The sequence below is a fragment of the Camponotus vicinus genome, unplaced genomic scaffold, assembly GCF_025532165.1.
Source record: "Camponotus vicinus isolate PSW18456_S1 unplaced genomic scaffold, iyCamVici1.0 SCAF_14, whole genome shotgun sequence".
Classification (NCBI taxonomy): domain Eukaryota; kingdom Metazoa; phylum Arthropoda; class Insecta; order Hymenoptera; family Formicidae; genus Camponotus; species Camponotus vicinus.
In genome coordinates this window covers 3,662,500-3,686,354 of record NW_028141950.1, presented here as the reverse complement: position 1 = coordinate 3,686,354, position 23,855 = coordinate 3,662,500, and the positions used below count along the sequence as shown (strand labels likewise).

At 29.3% G+C, this 23,855-nt stretch overlaps 3 protein-coding genes across 9 annotated transcripts in view; 1 reads left to right on the top strand and 2 right to left on the bottom strand.

Moving 5' to 3' along the window:
* Window positions 1–1,580: 1,580 nt before the first annotated feature.
* The window catches only part of LOC145965402 (uncharacterized), a 120,188-nt gene continuing 97,913 nt past the window's right edge, over window positions 1,581–23,855 (top strand). The window contains exon 1 of the mRNA XM_083088925.1: window positions 1,581–1,603. The gene's annotated coding sequence lies outside the window, so the exon portion shown is untranslated. The remainder of the gene's footprint in view (window positions 1,604–23,855) is intronic.
* Window positions 2,341–11,563, bottom strand: LOC145965401 (putative peptidoglycan muropeptide transporter SLC46). Of its 6 annotated transcripts, XM_083088918.1 has the most exons (10): window positions 11,142–11,563; window positions 9,556–9,895; window positions 8,861–9,005; window positions 7,527–7,763; window positions 6,488–6,839; window positions 5,179–5,577; window positions 4,635–4,772; window positions 4,396–4,479; window positions 3,998–4,154; window positions 2,341–3,865 (listed from the first exon to the last, which is right to left on the bottom strand). In XM_083088918.1, exons 4-10 carry the CDS (start codon window positions 7,677–7,679, stop codon window positions 3,739–3,741), a joined length of 1,410 nt encoding a protein of 469 aa, XP_082945044.1. In that variant the 5' UTR covers window positions 7,680–7,763; window positions 8,861–9,005; window positions 9,556–9,895; window positions 11,142–11,563; the 3' UTR covers window positions 2,341–3,738. The 6 variants fall into 6 exon arrangements, with proteins under 6 accessions (XP_082945044.1, XP_082945040.1, XP_082945041.1 ...); XM_083088914.1 differs by lacking the exon at window positions 8,861–9,005 and having other exon boundaries at window positions 11,142–11,562; XM_083088915.1 differs by lacking the exon at window positions 8,861–9,005 and having other exon boundaries at window positions 11,270–11,562.
* Window positions 12,734–23,855, bottom strand: part of LOC145965400 (adenylate cyclase type 6) — a 92,323-nt gene continuing 81,201 nt past the window's right edge. For both annotated transcript variants that reach the window (XM_083088912.1, XM_083088913.1), the window contains exons 19-23: window positions 23,633–23,771; window positions 22,263–22,482; window positions 21,592–21,740; window positions 20,857–21,186; window positions 12,734–18,205 (exon numbers count right to left, since the gene is read on the bottom strand). In XM_083088912.1, coding sequence (XP_082945038.1) covers window positions 20,860–21,186; window positions 21,592–21,740; window positions 22,263–22,482; window positions 23,633–23,771 — 835 coding nt within the window. In that variant the 3' untranslated portion in view covers window positions 12,734–18,205; window positions 20,857–20,859. The remainder of the gene's footprint in view (window positions 18,206–20,856; window positions 21,187–21,591; window positions 21,741–22,262; window positions 22,483–23,632; window positions 23,772–23,855) is intronic.

Genomic DNA, 23,855 nt, shown 5'->3' with positions numbered 1-23,855 from the left:
ATGAAGGTTTATTGCGAATTTGTGAACTGTCAACTGCAATCCCACGACCGTTAATAGTCGTTGCTCGACAATTCTTTTCAGGATAATAAATTTGTTTTCGTCAAAATATTTCGTATGCAGTATAAATATAAATGTGTGATCTTTGGATTACGAAAAAAATATATCGATTACATGTAAAAATATATAAATTTGTTTTCGTCAAAATATTTCATGTACAAACAAATACAAGTGCATGTGTGAATATGTATGTATGTGTTATTTAAATTATGAAGCAAAAGAAATCGATCACATAATTTTATTTCGCATTCGTTTTTTAGATAATTCTGTAACGTTAGTCATTTTCCATTTAAATAGACGTCATTAAAGAGCTGTAGGTAGCTATTTTATTTTCTTGCTGATAAAAAGATAATTACATTTAAAGAAAAATGATTGTCGCATATTGTTCAACTATAAATCGTGATCATTATGCCATATTATTATTAAAAAGATTATATTTTTCGCGCGAGAATAATTCAATTAAAAATAATAAGATATACAGTTAAGTTCCCTTTTGTGTAGTTCCATCATCGATAAATCGATAAGTCTTCGTGACAAGAATGTACAGTCATTACTTGTTTTCGAATGCAGAAATCGTCGATGTGCAATTTAAGTTGAAATCAACCGCGTATCCGGAAAGAGAAAATCGAGAATCTTATTTAATTCACAAGTTCAACGAAAACGGGCGCTCGACAATTGAGTTAATTTAAATAATTTATCGCACGATTTTATTATTTTTGCTGTTCGTTCACTACTGATCGTTACTGTGATTTTTCGTTATTAATAATACATTTTGGATATTATTGACTTTATTAATAAGAAATTGCGGATTTCATGCACGAATGCGTAAAATTCGCAATTTTGTATTAATAAGTCAATAGATTAAAAGAAATCGAAGGGAAAACTATTAATTATAATTTATAAAAATTATACTATAACACATTATATAAACATATGTTTTTTTATGTAAATGGAGTTAATTTTAAAAAATTCCAATACTTAACATTTTTTAATATTTCGAGTGTCATTCTCGTTATTAATTTAAACTTACTAATAATATATACATAGGATATACATACATACACGATACATATACGTAAGTTTAATAAAATTAAATTTTTTGTTTCTCTATACGTATTAATATTTTAAATATGTAAAATTAATACATGATTATAAAAAAACGCTTCGATTTTCAATGAAGAATTAGAATCTTATATGAATCATGTTATTTATATCTTTTCTGACTATTTTTAGCAAAGTTTAATCAATAAGAAATAGCGTATCGTAGTAGAATTGCTAATATTCTCCGTATATATTGTTACCATGATATTGGAGATCTCGGATGTTCTTTGATGAAGCGATGCTTGAGGCGAACAGTACGCATTTTTAAACGTTGGCAGACTTTTTATACCGGTGGGTTATAGGAGAGGTGGATATTTGGGTCAGGATACGTAGGAAGCGATATCGCCCGTATATCACGAATATCCAAGGAAGTTCCTGCAAGGAATTGATCAGGTGTTCATTTTCATTAATACCGGTCTTGCATACAGCATTCAACATTCATTACGTATGTATTCATATCAATAAATGAATCGTGAAAGGATGATTATATTAATCTACATTTCCGCACGAGATGATATTAGATTACACATTATTGTATAATTAAATATATATTTATATATGATATTTAATTAAACTACGATTAATGGTAAATAATTTTTGCGCGGTAAATAATCTTTGCGAGTGACCTAAGAAAAGAACTATTTTCGTTTATAGTTTCGAAACTTGAGAAAGTTGATGTTTTGATATTGCTGTGTATATAAACACATGCCGCGCTTTTTATTTCGTTGATTTTTCGTGTTATAATGCATAAAATGGCTAACAACAAAGATATAGACGAGCGCGCAAGTTTAATAATTATTTGTCGGTATTTTTTTATACTTATTGTTAATGGTTAGGATTATATTTTTAGGAGGCAATTTTCGGAGGATAATACTTTATATACTGAAAATGCTGAGCAACAATTACCTAACAGTCCTTGACATGCTTGCTATTCGCAATTCACGTGTTGAATGCTAATGAATATCACTGGTTTCCTAGAATCGTCTTAAACATTATGTAAATGTAAATCGCAACTTTGAAAAGTCTCGTTCTATTACTGTTTGTATTAACAATAAACTTCATGACAAACTTAATTTTATTTTCATGAATATTTTATGAGAGTTTTAAGGAGGGAGAGAAATATAACAATATGTTAGAATTGAATCGTAGATCGAAGATTATTTTGAAATAATTAGAAATAAATTTCAACTTAATAATAATTTATTATAATTTATGCAGTTGATAAGATATTCGATATCAAAAAGATTGCGATAAATCAATATTAATAGATCAGATTATTGATTGGAAAAAATGCTTCCAATTTTATCGCAACATTTGAAAATGCATTTATATATGTAACATAACATTATATTTAAACAAATCTTAATACTATTTTTTTTTTAACTACATTATCTTTAACTTTTAATCGAGATTGATCTTGCTAATGCTTTTAATTTGCACATGTGCGTCATCGTGATATTAATGAATTTTTTTTTGTACATGACTTTTAATCCGTGATCTCATTTCATGATTCATCTAATTATAAGTAAAACAATATACAAGCATTTAAGGATAAATTGCTGTTATAACTTATCGTAGTAGATAATGAAATTCGTATATAATTTGTTTTTTCATTTTCAATGAGTTAAGGATTAACAAGAAAAGATATAATTTCTTATCATTTACTCTTCAATAATAACAGAAATTGTTGAATTTGTTTCATAAATGCAGAAAATATGATAAAATCTAATATTCTAGAAACTTAATAATATAATACTATTACGTAGGCGATAATTTATACAAATTATATTGATGCAATTACACAATTTAGAAACTCTCAATTTGCAAAACTTAATTTAACATAATCAAAAATTTTTAGATTCACTTTAAATATAACATTATTATAATAATTATTATAACATTAATATTATAACATTATTATAACATTATTATGATAATTATTATAATTATATTAACAATATTATAATTTAAAATTACTTTAAATATATAACATTCTTACAATTCAAAATCACTTTAAATATATAACATTATTATAATTCAAGATCACTTTAAATATAACATTATTGTGCACACAACGCTATTTTGTAGATTATATATAAAAAAATATGTATATTCTAATATTTTTCTTTCTTTTAAAAAAATGTAGATATAGATATTTTCATTTTGTGCATTATTTTCTATATTTATTTATATAGAGTTTATATTTTATTTAATTTATGTGTTTAAAATATTATTTATAATAATATTTTATCACATACGAGCGGATTAATACGTAATTGAGTTACTCTAAAAATGCAGCTCAATTATAAGGCTTATAAAATCTGCACTATTTAACATTATTTTCCTTGGAATGTAATGATATGTAAAGATATATCAAATAAGTATATTTGAGCATACTTTAAAAAAACACGGATCTCCTGAGTCTTGTAAATGCATTTTGTACGTATTTTCTAAGGTGATAAAATGAAACGATAGAAATTGTCATATATATCCAACACATCAAAGATCATAACTTATTGCTGACGTTTCATCTTATCACCTTATTGTACGTTCTTTGAGCAGCTTGAGATTAAGTTATCATTACGCGGTTATATTACTAGAAGAATTAACTTCTGAAGTATTCGATAGCGACGGTGCCACTGCCTCATCATTAACGTAGTCCTCTCTTTCAGTCGCGTGTTTAGACCACGATGAAAATTGTATGACTCTGAAAAAAATAATAACTTAAAATTAGTTTATTTGGATACGATAAACCGAACAATGCGATTTTCTCAATTTTTCAAGTTGAGAAAAAACGTACAAATATCTCAAGCATGTAGGAAAATTAGAATTTACTTACAAGATAAGCAGAAGCACGGTACTCTGTGTGGCAAACGTCAACCAATAAAAGGAGTTGGGTGCAGTCTTTATCGTGGCATTGTATAATTGAGAGTACAAAGTACCACTGAAGAGCGGCACCGCATTATCGCACACGGAGAGCACCGCAAATACTTTTCCTAAAATTAGCATAAGATAAAATTAGATAAGATTTTTTTTAGTTTAGCACAGAAAAGAGAAGTCGCTAGAAGTGACAATGTCAACGTCATTCATGATATTCTCTATTCGTAAAAAAATCGATGCAAAGCACTTTTTTCCACATTTATGACATTAAACATGATTGAGACTATAATTATATATTAATCTTTAGAGTTTTTCTACGTGTAAAATTAAGCACGACAAATATTCTTATTCGCATACCTAGTTCTTCTGTAAATACAAGTTTGGAAGTCATGGATCTGAGTACAGGTGCTACCACGGGGCCTAACGCAGAAACAGCAGCTCCTGCAGAACGATTATTATAAACAAATTTCTAATTATTTCTCGTGCGATATGCATATCTTTTATTTACACTATGAGTGCGATGGTCGTATAATATTTTATATTTGGAGATAATTTGGGATTTTGATTTCTTTTAAAAAAGAAAAATTGTTACTTACCTACGTAAAATAGTTCCGGTTTGTTCGCTAATATAAATATTATTCTTCCGGCTGCGTGTGATATTGCTCCAATTGCTACGATGAACGTGTCCCTCATTCCTAGCCATTTACTCATTACAGGCACCCCGATGAGCATTGCTGTTGAACAAAATTATTTTTAATATGTTGCATTTTACCCTTTCATATTTCTAAAATAATATTTAATTATTAAATAAAAGTTAGATTTTTTTATATATTTTAACTCCCGAGAAAAGCGTTTAATTTTTATATTCGTTAACATAATGGCAACAAGCCGTATAGTATATTTTATAAAAATCGAATTTTTTACGAAATTGAATGGCTTCAATTTTTCGCGCGACAAGGTTGTAACTTTTTTATTATTATTAATCAAGATCGTAAATTGAGTGAAAGCAAAAGTTCTCGATTCATAAGAAATTTCTCCTTTCACTTGCGCGCGTTCCTTAACATACATTGCGAGCTATATATTACGGTGAGAATTCACAAAATGTTGAGGATTTAATTTGACAGATCATGCTCAACTGACCTAATACAAAGAGAGTCGATTGGAATGTTTTGAAGTTACTGAAGTCTGTCACGTTCCAGTTGAAGATCAATGAAGTATACATTTGACTCTTGGCTTTTTCGTCTCTCTGGAATGTATAGAGGCACATTGCGAGCAGGAGAAACCATAGATGGAGTTTACCATGATTAAGCCTCGACTTCACCATCATTCGCGTCGTTGTGACAACATGTTTCGTATCGAAAAAGTCCACCAGCAAATTAGTACCGGTTGGCAACGGTTGCTGTCGCGGTGATGTTTGCCATTTGAGCCGCATCAACGAATATATGATCGCCAACGCAAGCAATGTGGCGTTTACGATGAACATAATTGTGTAAGGCAAATTAACCAAGTGACTGAATACGTAAGATCCAAGCGCGACTCCTGCAAAAGAGAAGAAATATAATTCATTATTCAAATGCAATCACGTTATATTACATAACATTAAAGAATCTAATACATTTTATATATTTTATATATTTGTGGACGTTTTCGCAGAATGAACAAGGAATGAATGATTAGTGTCAATAAATGCTAAGATGAAACGAGATAAATTTCAGAGTAAATAGTAAGCAGCTCTAAACAATATAAGAATCCAGAGGATGTCTTCAAAATTTGCATCCTTTGCAAAATTTTTTAAAGAGATAAGGACACAATTATACTTTCTCCGAGCGGGTAATTTTTTTCAAGAGCGAAATAGACCTCACCCGACAACATCGTGCTGAGATGACCGACATCCAGGATCATAATCTTCAGGATTTTCTGTTACACGGAAGATATGTTCAATAATGTTAATAAACATCGAGATAAAGGAAGGAAAATTTCAAAATAAACGTGCAATTCTTATTCAAACACTAAGAGAATCCAAAGGATGTCTTAAAAATTTGCATCGTTCACCAAGATTTTAAGAAAACAAGGAGACAATTATACTTTCTCCAAGCGGATAATATTTTTCAAGAGCGAACTCGACCTTACCCAACGACATTGTGCTGACAATGAGATAAACATTCAGATAGACATTCGGGATCATGATTCTCAGGATTCTCTTACACACGGATATGCCCGATAACATTAATAAACGCCTAGATAGAGCGAGGAAAATTTTATAATCATTGTGCAGTTCTTATCCAAATAATGCAAAAATATAGAGAGTAAGACATAGAGTATAATGCAGAGAGTTAAAAATATGCGCATTGTGGTTTTTTTCTTTCTTTTTTCCTTTTTTTAAGGAAACATGAATGTAATTATACTTTCTTTGAGTGGATAATTTTTTCAAGAGCGAACTGGACCTCACCCGATGGCATTGTGCTGAGATAAATGACATCCAGAATCGTGATCCTCATGGTTCTCTGTTGTACGGAGGATATATCTGATATGTATGCGAAACAGCTGCCGAAAATTGCAACGTCGCCGCCCAGCAAACTCATCGGCAGGGTGGCCGTGTACACCACCATGTTCAGATTCCAAGTGTCCATCACAGAATTGATCACGACCATAAAGGAGTAGATAAATTTGCCTATCAAGCCAAGGACGAGAGGCAATTTGCGTCCGCGCCGGTCGCTCCAGTTTCCAAAGAACATTGCTAAGATAATAGGCATCACATGCCCGGCGATATCGTTCCATTGATGGAATTCCGAGACGGTTATCTGCAAGATCATTCTCTTTAATAAGTCATAATTGAGGAACGATAGTCTATTATCACTTTGGTATTAAAAGTATCGAGTTATAAAAGATATATTTTTTCTTGATTTGCAACGTAAAAGGAGGAATTTCGAAAAATGCAAGTGTAAAAAGAAATATTTAAAAAGATTGCTTGCTCGTTCAATTTCGTAAACAATTTGAGATATTAAATAATCTTAATATTAATTTTAATGATTATAAAAAAAATGCATTTTATTTAATTTTCTGTTTGTAATGAATAAATTCGTAAAACGAAGGACTTAAAAAAAATATACAAAAACATACAAAGAAATGATGCGTACTACAGAATACACACATTTATTACATTTACTAAATTACATTTACTAAAATACATTTTATATATGATATACCATTTCATGTTTATCTTGGGCAAATATTTAATTTGAGAATTATCTCGATAGCAATCCCGTTTTCGTTTGTCATTTATCTTCAATCGATAAACAGATAAGATAATTACATTTATCGTAAGTTATCAAGGCAATTCTCAAATTGGAAATTTATACATGATTAGTCAAATTCGATAATTTCATGAGTCGTTAGTATTATTGTGTTCCGATATTTTAATATTATTTTTTCTCTTTTGCCGCTTTCCCTTTCGTTTTTTTTTAAATATAATACATAGTAATTTTTACCTGCACTTCGGTTTTTATCGCCTTATTATTGTCATCGTTCAACTTTGAACAGATTTCTTCCGAGTATCCGTGATCCACTCGGCATGCTTTATGCCTAAAAAAATCTTGCTCGACAATCGATGTGAACATAAACGCCATCATGTAGAGCCACATTGTCGGCTCTACGGATATATGTTTTATCCATTCAATAAATTGTCTGCATATTCTGTTTCTGCGAGATTCCACTCGTGGTATCGCCTGGAAGGTAAAATTGAAATTAATCAGACAATAAAGATCGTTGATTAATTCTTGTAGCATTTATAACAAACGTAAAATTATAAAGATTTATAGAAAACTTGTGTATATAACATATACACAAGCTGTTTTTGCTAAAGTTAAAATAGCAAATATAAGTAAAAAAATATGATTAAAAATTTCATTGATAACATTTAACCTACTAGTCTAGTTCTAGAAAACTAGAGTCATCTGAACAAATGTTATCGTCAGTTTTTTCGATTTTTAATTATATGCATTGTGTTGAATATATAATTATAGTCATCAAGTTAGTTAATAATTTATACTCATTTTTTCATCTTGTGTAAATTTCATTGTGAAATAAGGTAAATGGCTATAACTTCGTCAGCGGATATAATCTCGTCAGGCCTTCTTAAAATTAAATAAATCGCGAGATTGCTTAATTTATTTAATTTTAAAAAGGCCTGACGAAATTATATCCGCTGACGAAGTTATAGCCATTTACCTTATTCTGTAGCAAGCATTAAGATTAGATCGTGCACGCAGAATGTATCACGCCTTTATTTCCGTTTAGTTTTGATTCATTTCGTTTTCATTGCGATAATGTCTGTCGACTTTTAACCTTTTGACTTGTAGTTATCGAATCTCGTTTACACTTAGATAGAACATACTAATAATATTCTTGGTGTGATTTTATAAGCTTATGAGCGAAATAAAAACAAATGTTTGAAGGAAATAACTGCTAACTCTCTAGTTATCATTAAATGAAACTATAATTTTTTGTGAATATTACTTTATTTTTTTCATCTAAATTAATAATGAAAAAATATCAATTGTGTGCAATATATATGCAATGTTATCGATAATATAACTAATAATATATAGAATCTCAAAGTATCAATTTTATGAAATTGTCATATAAAACTATAAAATATTATAAATAGAATATTATAAAAACTATAAAACTATAAAAATATAGAACTATAGAATATTATATATATTATAAAATATACAGAATATTATAAAATTATAAAATTCTCAGAAGGCTCAATATTTAAGGCTAAACATGTATCATAGATTAAAAAGCAGTTACATCTCACCTGATATAATAGTCTTCCCTTTTAAATTAGAATTCTAATTCAGTAATTATTTAGTCTTTTGAGTGATTACATATCATGATTTTCTCAAGACATTCCATTTTATCGAACTTCTTAGCTCATCGTTATATTAATTACATTAATCGAACTATTATATATCACATTAAGAGAGAGTTATGTTATATATCACATTAAAAGAAAATTATTGTGCTACTGCTATAATTTAATTATTAAGAACTATAAATACGTAATTATTCAGTAGTAATAATTAAATATTACAAATAGAGCATTAATGAAAATTATACAGAATAAAATTTAAAATATATAATTATTATGAATCATTAGAGATACTTCAACTGGTTTTATGTACTTTGCTCGTTAAATAATGCTAATGATAATATAAATATAATTATAGTTATAAAATAATATATTATAATATTAAAAGAAAGATGTAATGAGAGTAAAAGAAATAAAAAAGAATATTTTAATTATTAATATTATAGTATATTATATGAAATTAATAATTGATAGGATGTGATCGTATTAAATGATATATAGATGTCAAAGAAAATTTTCGCCTAATTATATATATAGGTAGAGAGACAATTTTTTTTCTCTTGTAAAAATATTTTTAGAAATATCAAATTTTAACGGGATTGTATTAAAACGTATTGTATTAAATCAAAATATCAACTTACCTCATCGGCTTTAGCGATAATCACTACTTTCGCCATTTTTTTATTAGAGATCTTTTTACTAGAGACTAGAGACCCTTTTTTCTTGATTACACAGAAATACTTTTTAAACTCGTTTCAATCGATGGTTTAGATGTTCATCATTCTTGCAAAGTCAGTTTCTTTACGTATCGCAAAACGTCATTTGAGCATACATTCTTGTGTAATATTTGTTGAACTAGTTCTTTTTGTGATGAGCAAGCGGGAATTGCTTATCTATATAATTGCCTACTAATATTAAGTCGGCTCATTTACAGCTTTGTTACCGATTACAGCATTTTAGAGCGCTAAAAAGGCTCGAGATCTGAAAGAATTAAATTTTCTCTTCAATTATCTAATTGTTTGAATAACTGGCAATATAATTTGCGTAACAATCTGATTGAAGAAAGATAAACGATATTTTACGAATGCAAAATTATTGATTGAGCTAAAATGTTATATACATTTTTGTTTCTCGTTATGTTACTTTATATGTTCGTGCCACATTGTGTTCGAGTTCACTGATTAAATGGTTACTTTGAAGAGGAATCTCCTTGAAGAGGTATCGTTACAAATATTGAGGAAAACGCGTCATAAAATAAAATTTATCTATTGCAATATTAAGTTATTTTTAGGAGCGGTTGTTATCATATCATTTCTGACATTATTATGAAGAAGACGTTTAGATAATCGAAGCGAAGTCGGTTTGCAAAAATGAGGTAATTAAATGTTGTGAAAATTAAATTTTTAGTTTTATTTTATGAAATCATTACTGAGAAGTTTCTCGTTATGTGACACAAAAACTGATAGCAGATATACGCTCATTTATCTTATAACAGAATTTATAATTGTTTATCATATCATTAGCGTGAAACGTAATATACGTCTAAAAACGTATTAGATGATCCGACTACTAATGAGAGATGCGTGATCATTCAAAGCCATTTGAAGAATTTTTTTTGTTATTATATCGATTTGATAACAATATAGATATAAATATATAATTGCTTTTAAATATTTTATTAGTTACATATTTTATGTGATTAAATCGATAAAATCAATGTAATATAGATAAATAACTTCAAGATGTAGATTTTTTTACAAATACACATGATTGAATGAAAATTATATAATGAATTAAATGAAATTTATAATATAAGAAATTTACAAATTAAAAAGTTAGATATATGTATGAAGTTTTTAATATCTAAAACAAAGATAAAAATTTGTACGATTAACTAGAATATTAAAATTATTATTCGTATTAGTTATATAAGTTCGAATTTAATATTAAAAATATTATATTTATACATATGTGATATTTATAGGTTTTTTTAAGTAAAACAAACAAACTTTTATTAATTATCCAATACATTGACACTATCGTATCAATTAATATTATAAAAAAAATTTGTATTTACATCTTTGATTAATTTATAATCTTCTTTTAGTAAAAGAAATAGTAAAATTAAATTTGTTCTCGTGCGTATGATTCTCTAAGTTACGTTAATAATATTTTTTTTATTGAATTTTAATAAGTTCTAATATTACTATTTTTTATTGATATTTACCGATAAAATGGTAATCAATCATTCGCGATTCGTGGACAGCTGTATGCATAACCGGCGCGATATCGTTCGCCCACGTGATTCGAAATAATATTATGCAAGACATGTGTCTTGACACGTGAATAACGTACATTTACAATTGATGTAAAACCGGCAAGCACGTTCACTTTTGTACGACTGGCGTCTCTGTTCGTTTGGATCACCTTGTTGAAGACATTTACATAACCAGACATTCGGTTTTTTGCACTGTTATATAATCTGAGATAGAGATGATTCAACCAGCAAAATGCGAGACTATATCGTCTGCCAAATGCTGCACAAAACACGTGCACTTTATATCGTTTGAAGTGTTATCAGCTGATAAATATATCCGAGCATCCACGTGTTTTCCCGAGTATTCGCGATGGTATCCTAACACCGACTATAGACGGTAGCTTTCACCAGACCAGGTTGGCCATTCTCAGTCAATTAAAAGTTGAGTTCGGCGACATCTTGTGGTGCGGAGAGATTTGATTAAAGAAGTTGATTTTGAAGGATTTTTTAATCAAAGAGTGTTTTTAGTTTTGATGATTCCCTTTTAATTGATCTCATTTTTCACTCGGATTTATAACAGAGAGATAATTTTCCGGCAAATGTTAGTTTGTATTGTATTTTGCGTGTGGTTGGCACTGATGTAAAGTATTGATTTAGCAACCTTGGTTTCCGTGGGAAATTTGAAAGAGCCAAGTATATTATTGTTTGAAGTTACAACGGTATTATATTATTGAACATTATAGATTATAAAACTTGATTTTTTTCATATATTTTTCGATAGCTCTTCTTTTAATAATTTAATTAATTTTCTGAGAGATTAAACATAAGCGTTGAAAAGTTGTATTTAAAAATTTTTGATTGTTTTATTTAAACATTAGAATTTTGAATAGCTATCAATTTTCAAACAATTCTTTTTCTTTATTAAATTATAGCAAATTGTAATAAAAATATAAAATAAACTAATAAAATAATTATTTTACATCAAATTTTTTATAAACTTTCGCTGTATGTGTTAAAATTGAGAAAATAATATCTTGCAGTATCATTTATTAATAAATTTATAAGTTGCTTTATTTGAAATATTCGTTTGAACTATTTTATTGCACTTTGAACTATTTATCAAATAATGATGAAACCTTGAGAATGAGTACATCAGGTTGGATAGAAAACCGGTTTCTCGCTAAATTGGGTTAATTGGAAAGGCTAAACTAGTTTGTGTGCGACATACAAGTATTCTAAAAGAATCGCCAATATTTTGTCATTTAGAGATTGCAATTTTTTTATCAAAAAGAAAATTTACGTCAAGTTATTTTTTATTTCAACTGTACTTTGTGTTCAAGTTTCATTTTGCTTAAAGTTTTTCTCCGATTGAATTGAACAAAGTAGAACTGAAATTATTGCTATAATAAATGTCATGTAAAAATAATGAAATAAATTGCGTGAAAATGATATAAATCTGGATCGAGATCACAAATTAAATAATTGGTAGATAAAATCATCTTTTATCTGAATTATCTTTTTCTTCTGAAAAAATCTGTAATAGGAAAACAATGCAGAAAAAATTGAGGAATCTTTAGTTTTATTAAAAATTTATTTCATATCATCAGTGTGTGTTAATCACGGCGCGCGATTGTGGCTATGATATAGATGTGTGTTTTCAGTAAAGACTGAACTTTAGGCCATCGAAGTTACATCAATTTTTTTGTGGATAATAAATAGTCTTCACTTCTCGTCCTATTTTTCGTGCACTTTCGATTTTATCTAAGACTCTCATAATCGATCTGCATCGTTATATATTGACCTATAGGATCGACATTTTGTCGACGTCATTGACGAAGTTTCCGCGTTTCACTGTCGTAGGCAAGAAATGTGACGCGGAAATCTGGATGGGAATACGCTCTCTGCTCAAGGAAACTTGTTCCAATATATCGATTAGTACATTCCAAAATTCTTACGATATACTTATTAACCATACTAATTTTAACAGCTGTTAACATACTGCCGACGAGCCATTAAATTTTCCACTTACACTACTTTAATTACTTGTTTATAAAAAGCTGTAACGTTTATTAATTTTTTTAACATTTGAGATTTCTTTAAAAAATGAGAATTATTTTCTTTAAAAAAGATAAGTTACTTCATCGAGCTTAAGATGTTTGAAAAAATATTTGTAATAATGGTTTATAATTCTCGTCGACAGGATCAATAGCTATTATCATTATATTTGGACAAATAACTTTTTGACGCTAAAGAGCTCCTAGACTGTAACATGTAATAAATGGACTTATGACGTAAGAGCTTACTTCGATATAATGTGGTGCACAATAAATTCGAGTTGGATCATTTGTGCTTCGACGTTGTCGCCTCGATGGTTTTGGACGTGAAATTTAACGAGAAATTATCTAATAAGATCGATGTTGTAATGATGAAAATTAGAACTTTACGGAAAATATCCTAAACAACTTTAATGACTGAAAATATTAATATTATTCTAATATGCAATTTTAAAATATAATTTTGTTTGTTTAAAAATAAAATAAATTTGATATACAGGATGTCCAGTAATAATCATCTCATGTGTTGATAGAGCGGATTAAATCGAGTAAAAGAGTCCTTTACAATTTTGTGACTTTTACAATAATTAATATAAATTAAATATTAATTTTAAAAAATTAGCCAATTCGTAGAAACACGCAGAGAAAAGAGAACGTCTTATTGTAACGTGATTAGACGATGAATGAAGTGATGGAGAGATTTTACATTTTATTATACAGATCTTTAAGTGAAATGTTCTTAATGTCTTCGAAATTGTGTTTTAAGCATTTATGATTCGATAATCGAGATGCATAGAAGGAAGATTTTAGCACAAATGATCCGTTGCTTACTAATTAGTATGATTCGATCGCGTACCTTTGCTCTAACAATCGCACATCGTTACATGATTAGCTTCGTCGCTTACGTCAATCAACATTCAATATTAGCTGGACCTGCCAGCGCGATTGGAATTCTCACGAAAGCTGAATAAACTTGATGCTTATTTGTATTTTATCATGCATCGTTGATCGATTGATCGATCGACGATTGATCTAATCGAGCGTTAAGTTTGCGGCTGCACGCATAATCATACCGCGAAAATTAGCATTTAATTTCAATTCGACGTGCTCTGACACATCGTACTTTTTCCATACATGATGTCTTATTTAACAAGTTAGTTAAATTATGTGTACGATAAACACGACACTTGTCCAATCATTTAATTAAGTTAATTAGACTTGTCAAAATATTTTTTACATGCTCTACTGGTGTGTCTATAACAAATATAGTTTTTGTTTTATTTATCGTTTGGAGAGGATTGCTTAGGCGCACAGAAGGTCGATATGTATATTTTTGATCGAGAAGATCGAGCTCGTGCCGCGCCGCGCCGATAAATACACATCAACGTAATTAACATCTATGTATACATTTTGGCCGAGTTTGTACACATATGCTCTCAAGCGCCTCATATACATACATACATACATACATACATATTTACATGCCTAATGTAGCTAATGTATTAGACATTGAATATTGCAGAATGCCGGCGTTTTCTCGTCGAATCCGCATTTTGGGCGATCGATTGTTTCTACACAAATATTTTTCTCAGAAATTATATAATAAATATAATTTCTATGATAAATAATTTCGATATCGTTTTAATGAATTCAGTTTTCAGCTGCGAATAACAAAAGAATATCTTTCCATTTTAGATAAATTTAAAAATTATTTTGTGAACATTTGAATTGTTGATTCTATAAAATTGCATTTATTTTTATCGGTGTATTTTATAAAATACTTATCTTTTTATCTTTTGGTATTCGTGATTGCAATTGTTTTGTTGATTAAATCACGTTGGTTTTTCTTTTCTATATTTCGAGGAAAAGGGAAAACGGCTTGTTTATTTACTTATTTGTGTTTCTTTCAGGTAGTTTTTCACTCTTGTATTGAAAATTATTTCTCATTTGTTCTCGTTTTTCATTTATTCTCTATAATATATATTGTAATCTTTTTATATAAAAATCTAATAATTTTTTAATTAATACTGGGTGATAAAAACTTTTGCAATTAATTAACGTTTTTCGATGTTTATTTTTGTAGTTTTTTTTCTGAAACAATAATAGAATTAAATAACTGGACATTCTCTTATAGACCATTGAGATCGATAAAAGAAAAAAGAATGTTATTCGTTGATTGGCTACAATAACATTCTGCAATTTCATTAAGTTTCTGTCAGAAAATTGGTTAGTGTAGAAAATCGCTCGTCCGATGTCTTTCTGCATTTTCTCGGGGAGTTTACTCCTTTAATTATATGAATTTACTTTTACGAGCTAGAAGTCCTTTAAAATCTTGAAATCAAGGTAGAGTTTCAACTACGGACGGGCAAAGGACTATTTAAAGCTCTTAATAGAAAAAGACGTTGCTTAATAATACATGTATTAATTAAAATTTTAATAAGTAATTTTATATAATAAACAAATTGCTATATATGTATATCCGAAAATTTACAACGAAAGATCATATATATTACAATTTACAAATCATTTTCTCAATACATTTCCCAATCGTAGAACAAATAAAACAAAACAGAATTAAATTTCTCTTTAATTATTTCTTAATATTTGTTATATTATTAAATTTTTATGTTTTTATCACTTTTGGCCGGATTGAGTAATATAATTTATAATTTTTTATTCTGAATTTTATATTCCGTTCTATTTTCTCATATATTTTAATTAAAAATTTAATTACTTTACTAAAATATAATTTTCGGTTATTTAATGAGAATACAATTCCCCTAATTAAAGTACAAGATATAAGACTAATGATTTTTAGCGATTTTTATAAATTAATTAATCTTTAAATTATATATTTTTGTCAAGAATTTTCTTTAGAAGCAATTTTTAATAAATTCTAGTTTGGGAAATGCTGGGCTTTTTCTTACTTAAAATATCGACTAGCATAATTATGAAGAATAGGCATACGAACATAAAATAAAAATAATATTTTCATATTTTTAGAGGCGGCTACAATTCAATCGTCATTCTACATAATTATATTCAATTATTAGTTTGCCGTGGTCCCCTTCTTGTTAAAGCAAACTGTATACATATGGTGAGGTTTGTTCATCCACGGTTTCGTTGTATTAGACTTAATCTTTTTCGATTTATTTTGACTACATACACGTATATATATATTTATGGGAGACTCTTTTCATATTGACTAGAATAATACAAAAATTTGTGTCAAACATACAACTTGCCAGACATGTGTCACGAGAGAATAATAATATCGCAATTAATTTAGAAGTTATTAAAAATAATTAAGCTATCATCTAACAAATCACATTATAAAGAATTTGGGAAGAATCAATAACACATTGAGCTAATCAAAAAATAAAGTTTCTTTAGAAATAATAGTTCATTAGAAAACACGAAAATTCACTATATATTGATTTGTCATAAATTATTTGTAGCAATTTTTAATTGTTATATAAGGTTTAACATATCATTGCACCAAGTTTTCTACTAATGCTGCATTTTATACTATAAATCCATAAGTATATATTATGCGTGTTTATTTCTTCGAGGATGTTGACATTCTTATTGTTAATATTGGCGTTCTTATTGTTGTAAGAGAATAAATCCTTTTCCATGTGTAAAATTATTATTATTAAAAATTGTTTCTCGTGTCTCTCAAAGAGTATTGACAAGTTATGAAAAATATTTATCTGCTTGAAATATATATATGTATGGAACATAATTTTTTTTATCTCGAAATATATGAATGTAATATATTATAAAATTGAAAATCTTTCTTAGTTTGTTTTTGCATTTTATAAAAAATCAAATGTAAAAATAATGTGTAAAAATGTTTGAAAATATGATTAGATATAGATTTATGAAGAATTTTAGCTACATTGTAATTGTGCGCTATATAATACATATATATATTTAACTATGTACGTAAATTGAAAATTGTTGCTACATAATACTTCATTTAATTAGCATCATATATGCTCATCCTCGAGAGAAATTTTTTTGAAAAATCGACTTTTTTGGCGACGTATCTTCCTGTTCGAGCACAAATTACACAAAAATTATCCTCGGCAATACCACTCATTAATATTAGATTATCGCTCAAAGAGAGAACTGAAGATTTCTAGCGCAATCACATACATTATAGGCATTATTCAAGTTTAAGTACGATATAGGGAGAAGAACTGGGAGAAGAACTTGTCATTTCCAGCTTATCTCTTGAAAACGTCCGGTATTTCGGTACACATTTACTAACTTGAGTTTATCAGATATTTCCAGTTGCTAAATAGCTATATTTCAAATAAATATGGATTTTCGATGAAACGAAAAATGGATTAAAACTAATGAAAATGCCAATTAACTTGATAGTTTATAAAAAAAACAATTATGCTATTAAAAAATATCATTATATTTTTTTGTTCTGATTCTTTATTTCATTTTTTTAAGCGTACGAAAATTGAACAACGGTTTTTATTGCAATGTAAATGTTGCATTTAATATTTTTGAGACAAATATTTGTTATCGAATGCTTCCAAAAGATATTTTATATTAATTTCGAGATTTTATTTATTACTTGAAATGTTTCGACAGTTTGTTCTTTACAGTTGTATAAATCTTTTAGTCTTTAGTTAATTCAGAAGTAATTAAGCATAACTCGCTTTAAAATCCGCACCGAAATACCGGGGATTACTTTTGCGAGCGTCGATCACGCTTCGTTTGTCTTGAGACTTAAAACTAGTGGCGTAATTATTCCGTCTGTGTGTCAGAGGTCGATTGATGTCGCTACGGACGGTATTCGACTCCAATTTGTGCACACGCGATTTAGAGATTATGCGGTCGTTTTTGGGCTCCAGTATATGGAAGAAGTTTTTAAATAACGCAAGAATAAAAAATAATTGGTATTTTTTATCGTCGGTGTGACCCGTCGTTCGTCGCGAATTCTTGCTCGAGCATTCCCACCTGTCGGCATTATCGATTCATTAACAATTGAACTAGAGGCAATTTTATATAAGAATTATATGGACATAAACACACAAATTAATTTATACAAAATTATATAAATTAATTTATACAAATTAGAGGCTACGAAAGAGGTCTTAAATTTTTAATTTCACGTATTTGCATAATGCAATGATAATACTAATATACTGCGCTTAGTGAAAGTTTTAATTTTCCACAGCACACAACTCGTTAATTGAATCTTTGATGATATTCATAAGAGTTGCGGATCACTTGAAAAATTAGTTTTGCTACTTTCTGCATCTCCATAATAACAAACTTTCATATTCAAATATATATTAAAATTTCGCAAAATTTAGAATTTTAAATATTTTGATTACTCATAATCGCACGTTAAATATTTAACTGTCGAATTTGCTATCATTTTATACAGTTTCTTGGCCGTCTAAACATGCTTTGTTAATCGATTCATTTTTATATATGCTATTTTATGTGGACAAATCTTTCGCACGCTGTTGATATGCGGAATATTTTGCTAAAAGTTCCCACGATAACGAGATTTTACACAAAATATTCATCGAGTACATTGTGTAACTGATTGTGCATGTGTCCTCACCAATACACGCATATTTGCCCGACGCGACGATGCGGTTGAGAGTGTTACATAACGATCCCCTAGCTATGGAGGCACTTCAATCTCGTGGCGAATCTATTGAATCTATTGGTGTGGCTTGACATAGTAGCAACTTTACATTAACAAGATATTGTTGCGCAATATGCACAGCGATATGCGGATAAAATCTTTCACGCTGTTAGACGATGCACGAATGTATCATAAAATGAATGAAAATACATATAGTAAAAATCCGAAAAAATATGTATTAATAGATTAATAATAGCAAAGCTGTTTCTGCAGAAACTTATTAGCATTTTTGTTGAATGGAACTAAGACATCGAATTTTTGAAAAAAAAAAATATGCAGATAACATCGAATTAAATAAAAAATATTTTAATAAATCGACATATAATTAAGGGCTTAGGTACAGTCATGAGGTCGAAAAAAATCGTTTTTTTGAAATTTTTTTATATGAAAGTACAACATCTCAGAAACATTATGTGAAAGTTTCAAAACGATCGGAATAAAACTCGCAAAGAGACTGGTTTCTATATCTTCGCCCCTCCGACTCGTCGAGAGCGCTTGGTGCAGGTATACGGCAAAAATAAAAAAAAAAAAATAAAATCTTTGGACGCTCAAACTGCTGCTGAGGATACCCAGTATGGCCCTGGGATCGATGATTCTATGTAAGTTAAAAAAAAAATAATTACCATACTTTTATCAACACCGAAAACTTTCAACGCGTTTATCTCAAAACTGCATTTTTGAAGCCCGTGCATAAAGTAACTCAAAAACTACTGCACCGATCTTGATAAAATTTTACACACATCTTTAGTATGAATAAAACTCGCACTTGAACGATGGTTTTTTTATATTATTTATTTTTAACCTATTTTACAAGCAATAGTAGGCCGATTTTTTGGGTGAAAATCGTCATTTTTAGTTCAAAACAGTCCCAAAAATTGAAATTTTAATAATTTTTGAAATAAATTCGTTCAAGTGCGAGATATATTAATCTACTAACAGAATCTCTTTGTTTTTTTGATTTTACATAATCCTGTGATGAGTTATCTTACGCACCGCAAGTCATCTTTTTTTTGAAGCGTCTACGAAAATCTACTACCAGTGGATTAATTATCCATATTTTTTTAAGAAAAAATTCTTAAATATTCTTTAAATATTGCTCTTTTATGTAGGAAAACTTTTAAATAAATACATCCATTCAGAACTTAAAAAAAAATTATCAAAAAACTGCTTTTTTTCGACCTTGTGACTGTACCTAAGCCCTTAAAACTATTTAAAAAATAAACCTATAAAATTGTTTTATTTCTACATTAAAATGCTTTATATTTTTTATAAAGTAATATTGACTTAAATAAAATATCGACCATATAGTACTTTTTTCTGCACTTTTTTGCCAACTTTAGACAGCGCATATATTAATATCTGAAGATAATGGTATACTTTCAAAATCATGATTGACGTATATTATAAGAAAGTGGAAAGTTCGGTTATAAAAAAGTTGCGAAGCCAACGCCGTTAAATATGATATACTCAGATTCTTTGACAGCAATTTGCGAAATATTTCAAATAGATATTTACGTGTATTGATGTGGATTATTAGTTTCGCCCGAGATAATAATCCCCTTTCGCTCATTCTGTCTTTCTTTGCGAGTCCAGATTTATCATGAGATCGATTATCGTATCATTATGTAATTGCATCGAACATGCATCATATGTATGTTTTAAAAAAATCGATTGCAAAGAACATTGGCTAAATCACGAAATAACATAATTTTTTTTCTTTTTCATAAATTCATAATAATGTTACGATCTTTATTATTTCTATTTCCGTTACTAATTTTCAATTTTTTATCTAGAAAGAATATTCGGTACAAGAGAGAAAATTAGAGTTATACATTTCCGCTTTTGCTATCGAGATTTACGATAAACTTTTTGTTTTAATAGAAAAGAAATAAATTTCAAGCTCAAATTCTAATATTAATTTCTTTAATTATTGATGCCTAAGTAATACCAATCAGACGGTCCCGTTGCTGTTGTTTACTGTTGATTTATCCATCGCGTCGTTATTATTAGAATTCGTCCTGGTGACGTCCACCTGATTGGGCTTCGTGATGTTTTTCGGTCCGTCCAGGAAGTAAGTTATCATACTACCTTTCCCTTTGACCTGGATCGTCCCACGACAAGTGAGCGGATATCCTTTGGCGATCAAAATATCGCGCACCTCCTGGGTGACTTGAATCCCGTCCAACACGCCCGTCGAATCCATCCTGGAGGCCACATTCACGGCGTTGCCCCAGATATCGTACTGCGGCTTTCTGGCGCCGATCACACCGGCGACCACCTGCGTAATTTATGCGACGTGCATTAAGTCTCTCCTTGAGAATCCATAGTGACTTTGCCGATATTCTTTTGCAGCTGAGCACGAGATACAAAGTAATAAAAATATAATACTATGTGAGAGAATACTATGGAAAAATTGCACATTTGATGTATATCGAGGTTTAATCAAGCTTTAAAATAAAAAGAATAAAATTTACTTTTTTGCGAATATTTAAAATTTTTCGCAGAATTTATATTTTTAACTATCCTCTATTTAAAAGTAAGATAAAATACAATTTTAATGCTTTTGATATGTCTTTGGATTCTCAAGTGATGTGTATTTTCGTTCTAATTAACAAAGTATTTACAAGTAGTGACACAGGTGCGATTACAAGAGAAAATTACACTTCATGGTTTCTGATATTACCGGTCCGATGTTGATGCCCACACGCATGCGGAAGTTATTAAAGCTGTGTTCATTGACATAGGCCAGCTGCTCGCGGATCCTCAGAGCGTAATCCGCCATAGCAACTACGTGCTTGAAATCCCGCATGTCGCAGGTGCTTTTCGTTAAGCCTGATGCAACAGAGAGAAAGAGACTAAGGTTAACTTGGCGCGACGGCATCCTGATCGCAAGTGTCCTTCGTAATTTGATTAGCGAGTCCACGCTGTCGGAAAATTGTTAGGAAGTTACGAGTGGTCGTGGAAAATTAGATTTATTTTCATGCAATATGTAAAACTCTATTGAAATAAAAATGGCGATTTTTTTTATATGAACGTGCATGATAAGAATACATTCTAGAAAGCGATTTCGAATAATTATCAAAGTTAGTTACACAGATCTCTAATGAATACTATGTATCTTATATTATTATCGCGAACCAGTTAGAGAATTATTAAAATTAAATTATTAAACTAAAATTAAATTAAATTATTAAACTAATTTATAACTGGATTAATTTCGACCGAGCTAGCGATTAAATAGCGCACGCTGTTCTTTTAAAATAATGAAAAGCCGATAGCTCGGGAAGACGATGCCTTCGGGGGAACGAATCAAAGGCTCATATCGATGCCGCTAAGAATTCGCGAGAGACTTACCCGATGCTGCCATGTATGTGGCTCCCGTGCTCTTGATCTTCTCGATGTACTTGAACTGTTCCTCGGCGAGTAACTCGTCAAAGTCAGCGATGATCTCGTTGAGAAGCCTGAGGCATTCTACGCCCTCATTATTCGCTTCGAGCTCAACGTAGAACTCCGAAAAGTTCGGGATCGAGGCGAACATAATGCATACAAAATCGCATTGTTCGTGGTATAACTCCTACGAAATAATCGATGCATGATCCATTATGTTTTGGCTTTTGTTTAATTTTTTTTTATCAAATAAAAAATTGAGAAAATCTTTTACAGGAATTTATTAACTTTATTATTAAAAATATATAATAATTTTAAGTTCCAATAACAATTATTTTTTGATAATTTTAAATCTCCGGTATAATTTCTTATGGTTTTTATTTTAATGCACTTTTATACGGAGAGTTAAGATTCAATTTCAAACCCATTGAAATATGCATCTTAAAGCTAATTCGAAACTAGATATTGAGAATCGCTTAGGAGCGAGATATGATAAATTAGGCAAATGGATAAATAATTGAAGTTTCATGTTAATTTATACATAAATTAAAGCTTCTTAATTTATGTACAGCTGGGACTAAATATTGAAATTCTGACAATGGCTCTCTTAATTAAATTATATTGTTCGTGCGTGCGCATGAATAAATTCTTTCACAGACCTTTTTACAGTTGACGACTATAATATAAAATTATTTAGCATTTAATAATTGATATACTTAATTTAACCAGATTCATTTGAATAGGAAAAAATAGAAGATAAGAAAAGAAACAAAATTGTGACACTTTTATAAAACTGCCGCCAACATGAGATATTCTTGTAAGAGGGTTGTAAAGGCCAATTAATTTTCTTAAGATTTTCTTTTAATAAGTTTTAAGATGTTACTTTTTTATACTCAGCTTTCAGATGCAAATTACTGTTTAATCTATAATCGCTTAAGAAATATTAGGATGCATATTACAAATATTCTTTTCTCATATCTATTGTATTTCAAGTACGCTACTTGTCATGCGAACTACAAAAGAGTTATTTAACAATTAGGTCGAATGTACAGGAAGAAAGTCACCTGTTTTATTCAAATTAGAAAATTGTAATATATAACAACACATACCTGTGTGTATATAAATTAGAAAATTGTGTAAATTATTAAATTGTTATACATAATAGCAATTATACATCATATTTTAGCGGTGCTTCCGCTATAATATAATTGAAAAATAATTTATAAATATATAATTGATAAATATATAAATTATATGAATAATATTATATTAATAATATGCTTTATATAATTGAAAAAGTTGAGAATTTCGACGAAAAGTTTTTACACCGAACTTACGTCTGAATTGACAGTAGACAGAAAGTGGGCGGCCACGTGTTCAGGAAGTATGTTTGCGAGCAGTTTCTGATTGTAGGCTTTTAAGTGCTCCATTTCCTCCTTCTCCTCAGTCGCTTGTACCTTCCATAGGAAGTCTAATCTGTATTGATACACACAGTATATATTAATTTTCCTGTATACTATCGAGTCGAAAGAGTTCGTGATTCTTTCTCGCCAAACAAGT

What these genes read in the sequence shown, in the direction of transcription:
- LOC145965401 (XM_083088914.1), bottom strand. Translation starts at nt 9,591, where the DNA reads ATGGCGAAAGTAGTGATTATCGCTAAAGCCGATGAG. An exon ending in TCTCAGCACAATGCCATCGG is followed by an intron (nt 5,578 to 6,487) that starts GTGAGGTCCAGT and finishes TCTCTTTTGCAG; the next exon opens with GAGTCGCGCTTGGATCTTAC. An exon ending in ATCGACTCTCTTTGTATTAG is followed by an intron (nt 4,773 to 5,178) that starts GTCAGTTGAGCA and finishes TTTGTTCAACAG; the next exon opens with CAATGCTCATCGGGGTGCCT.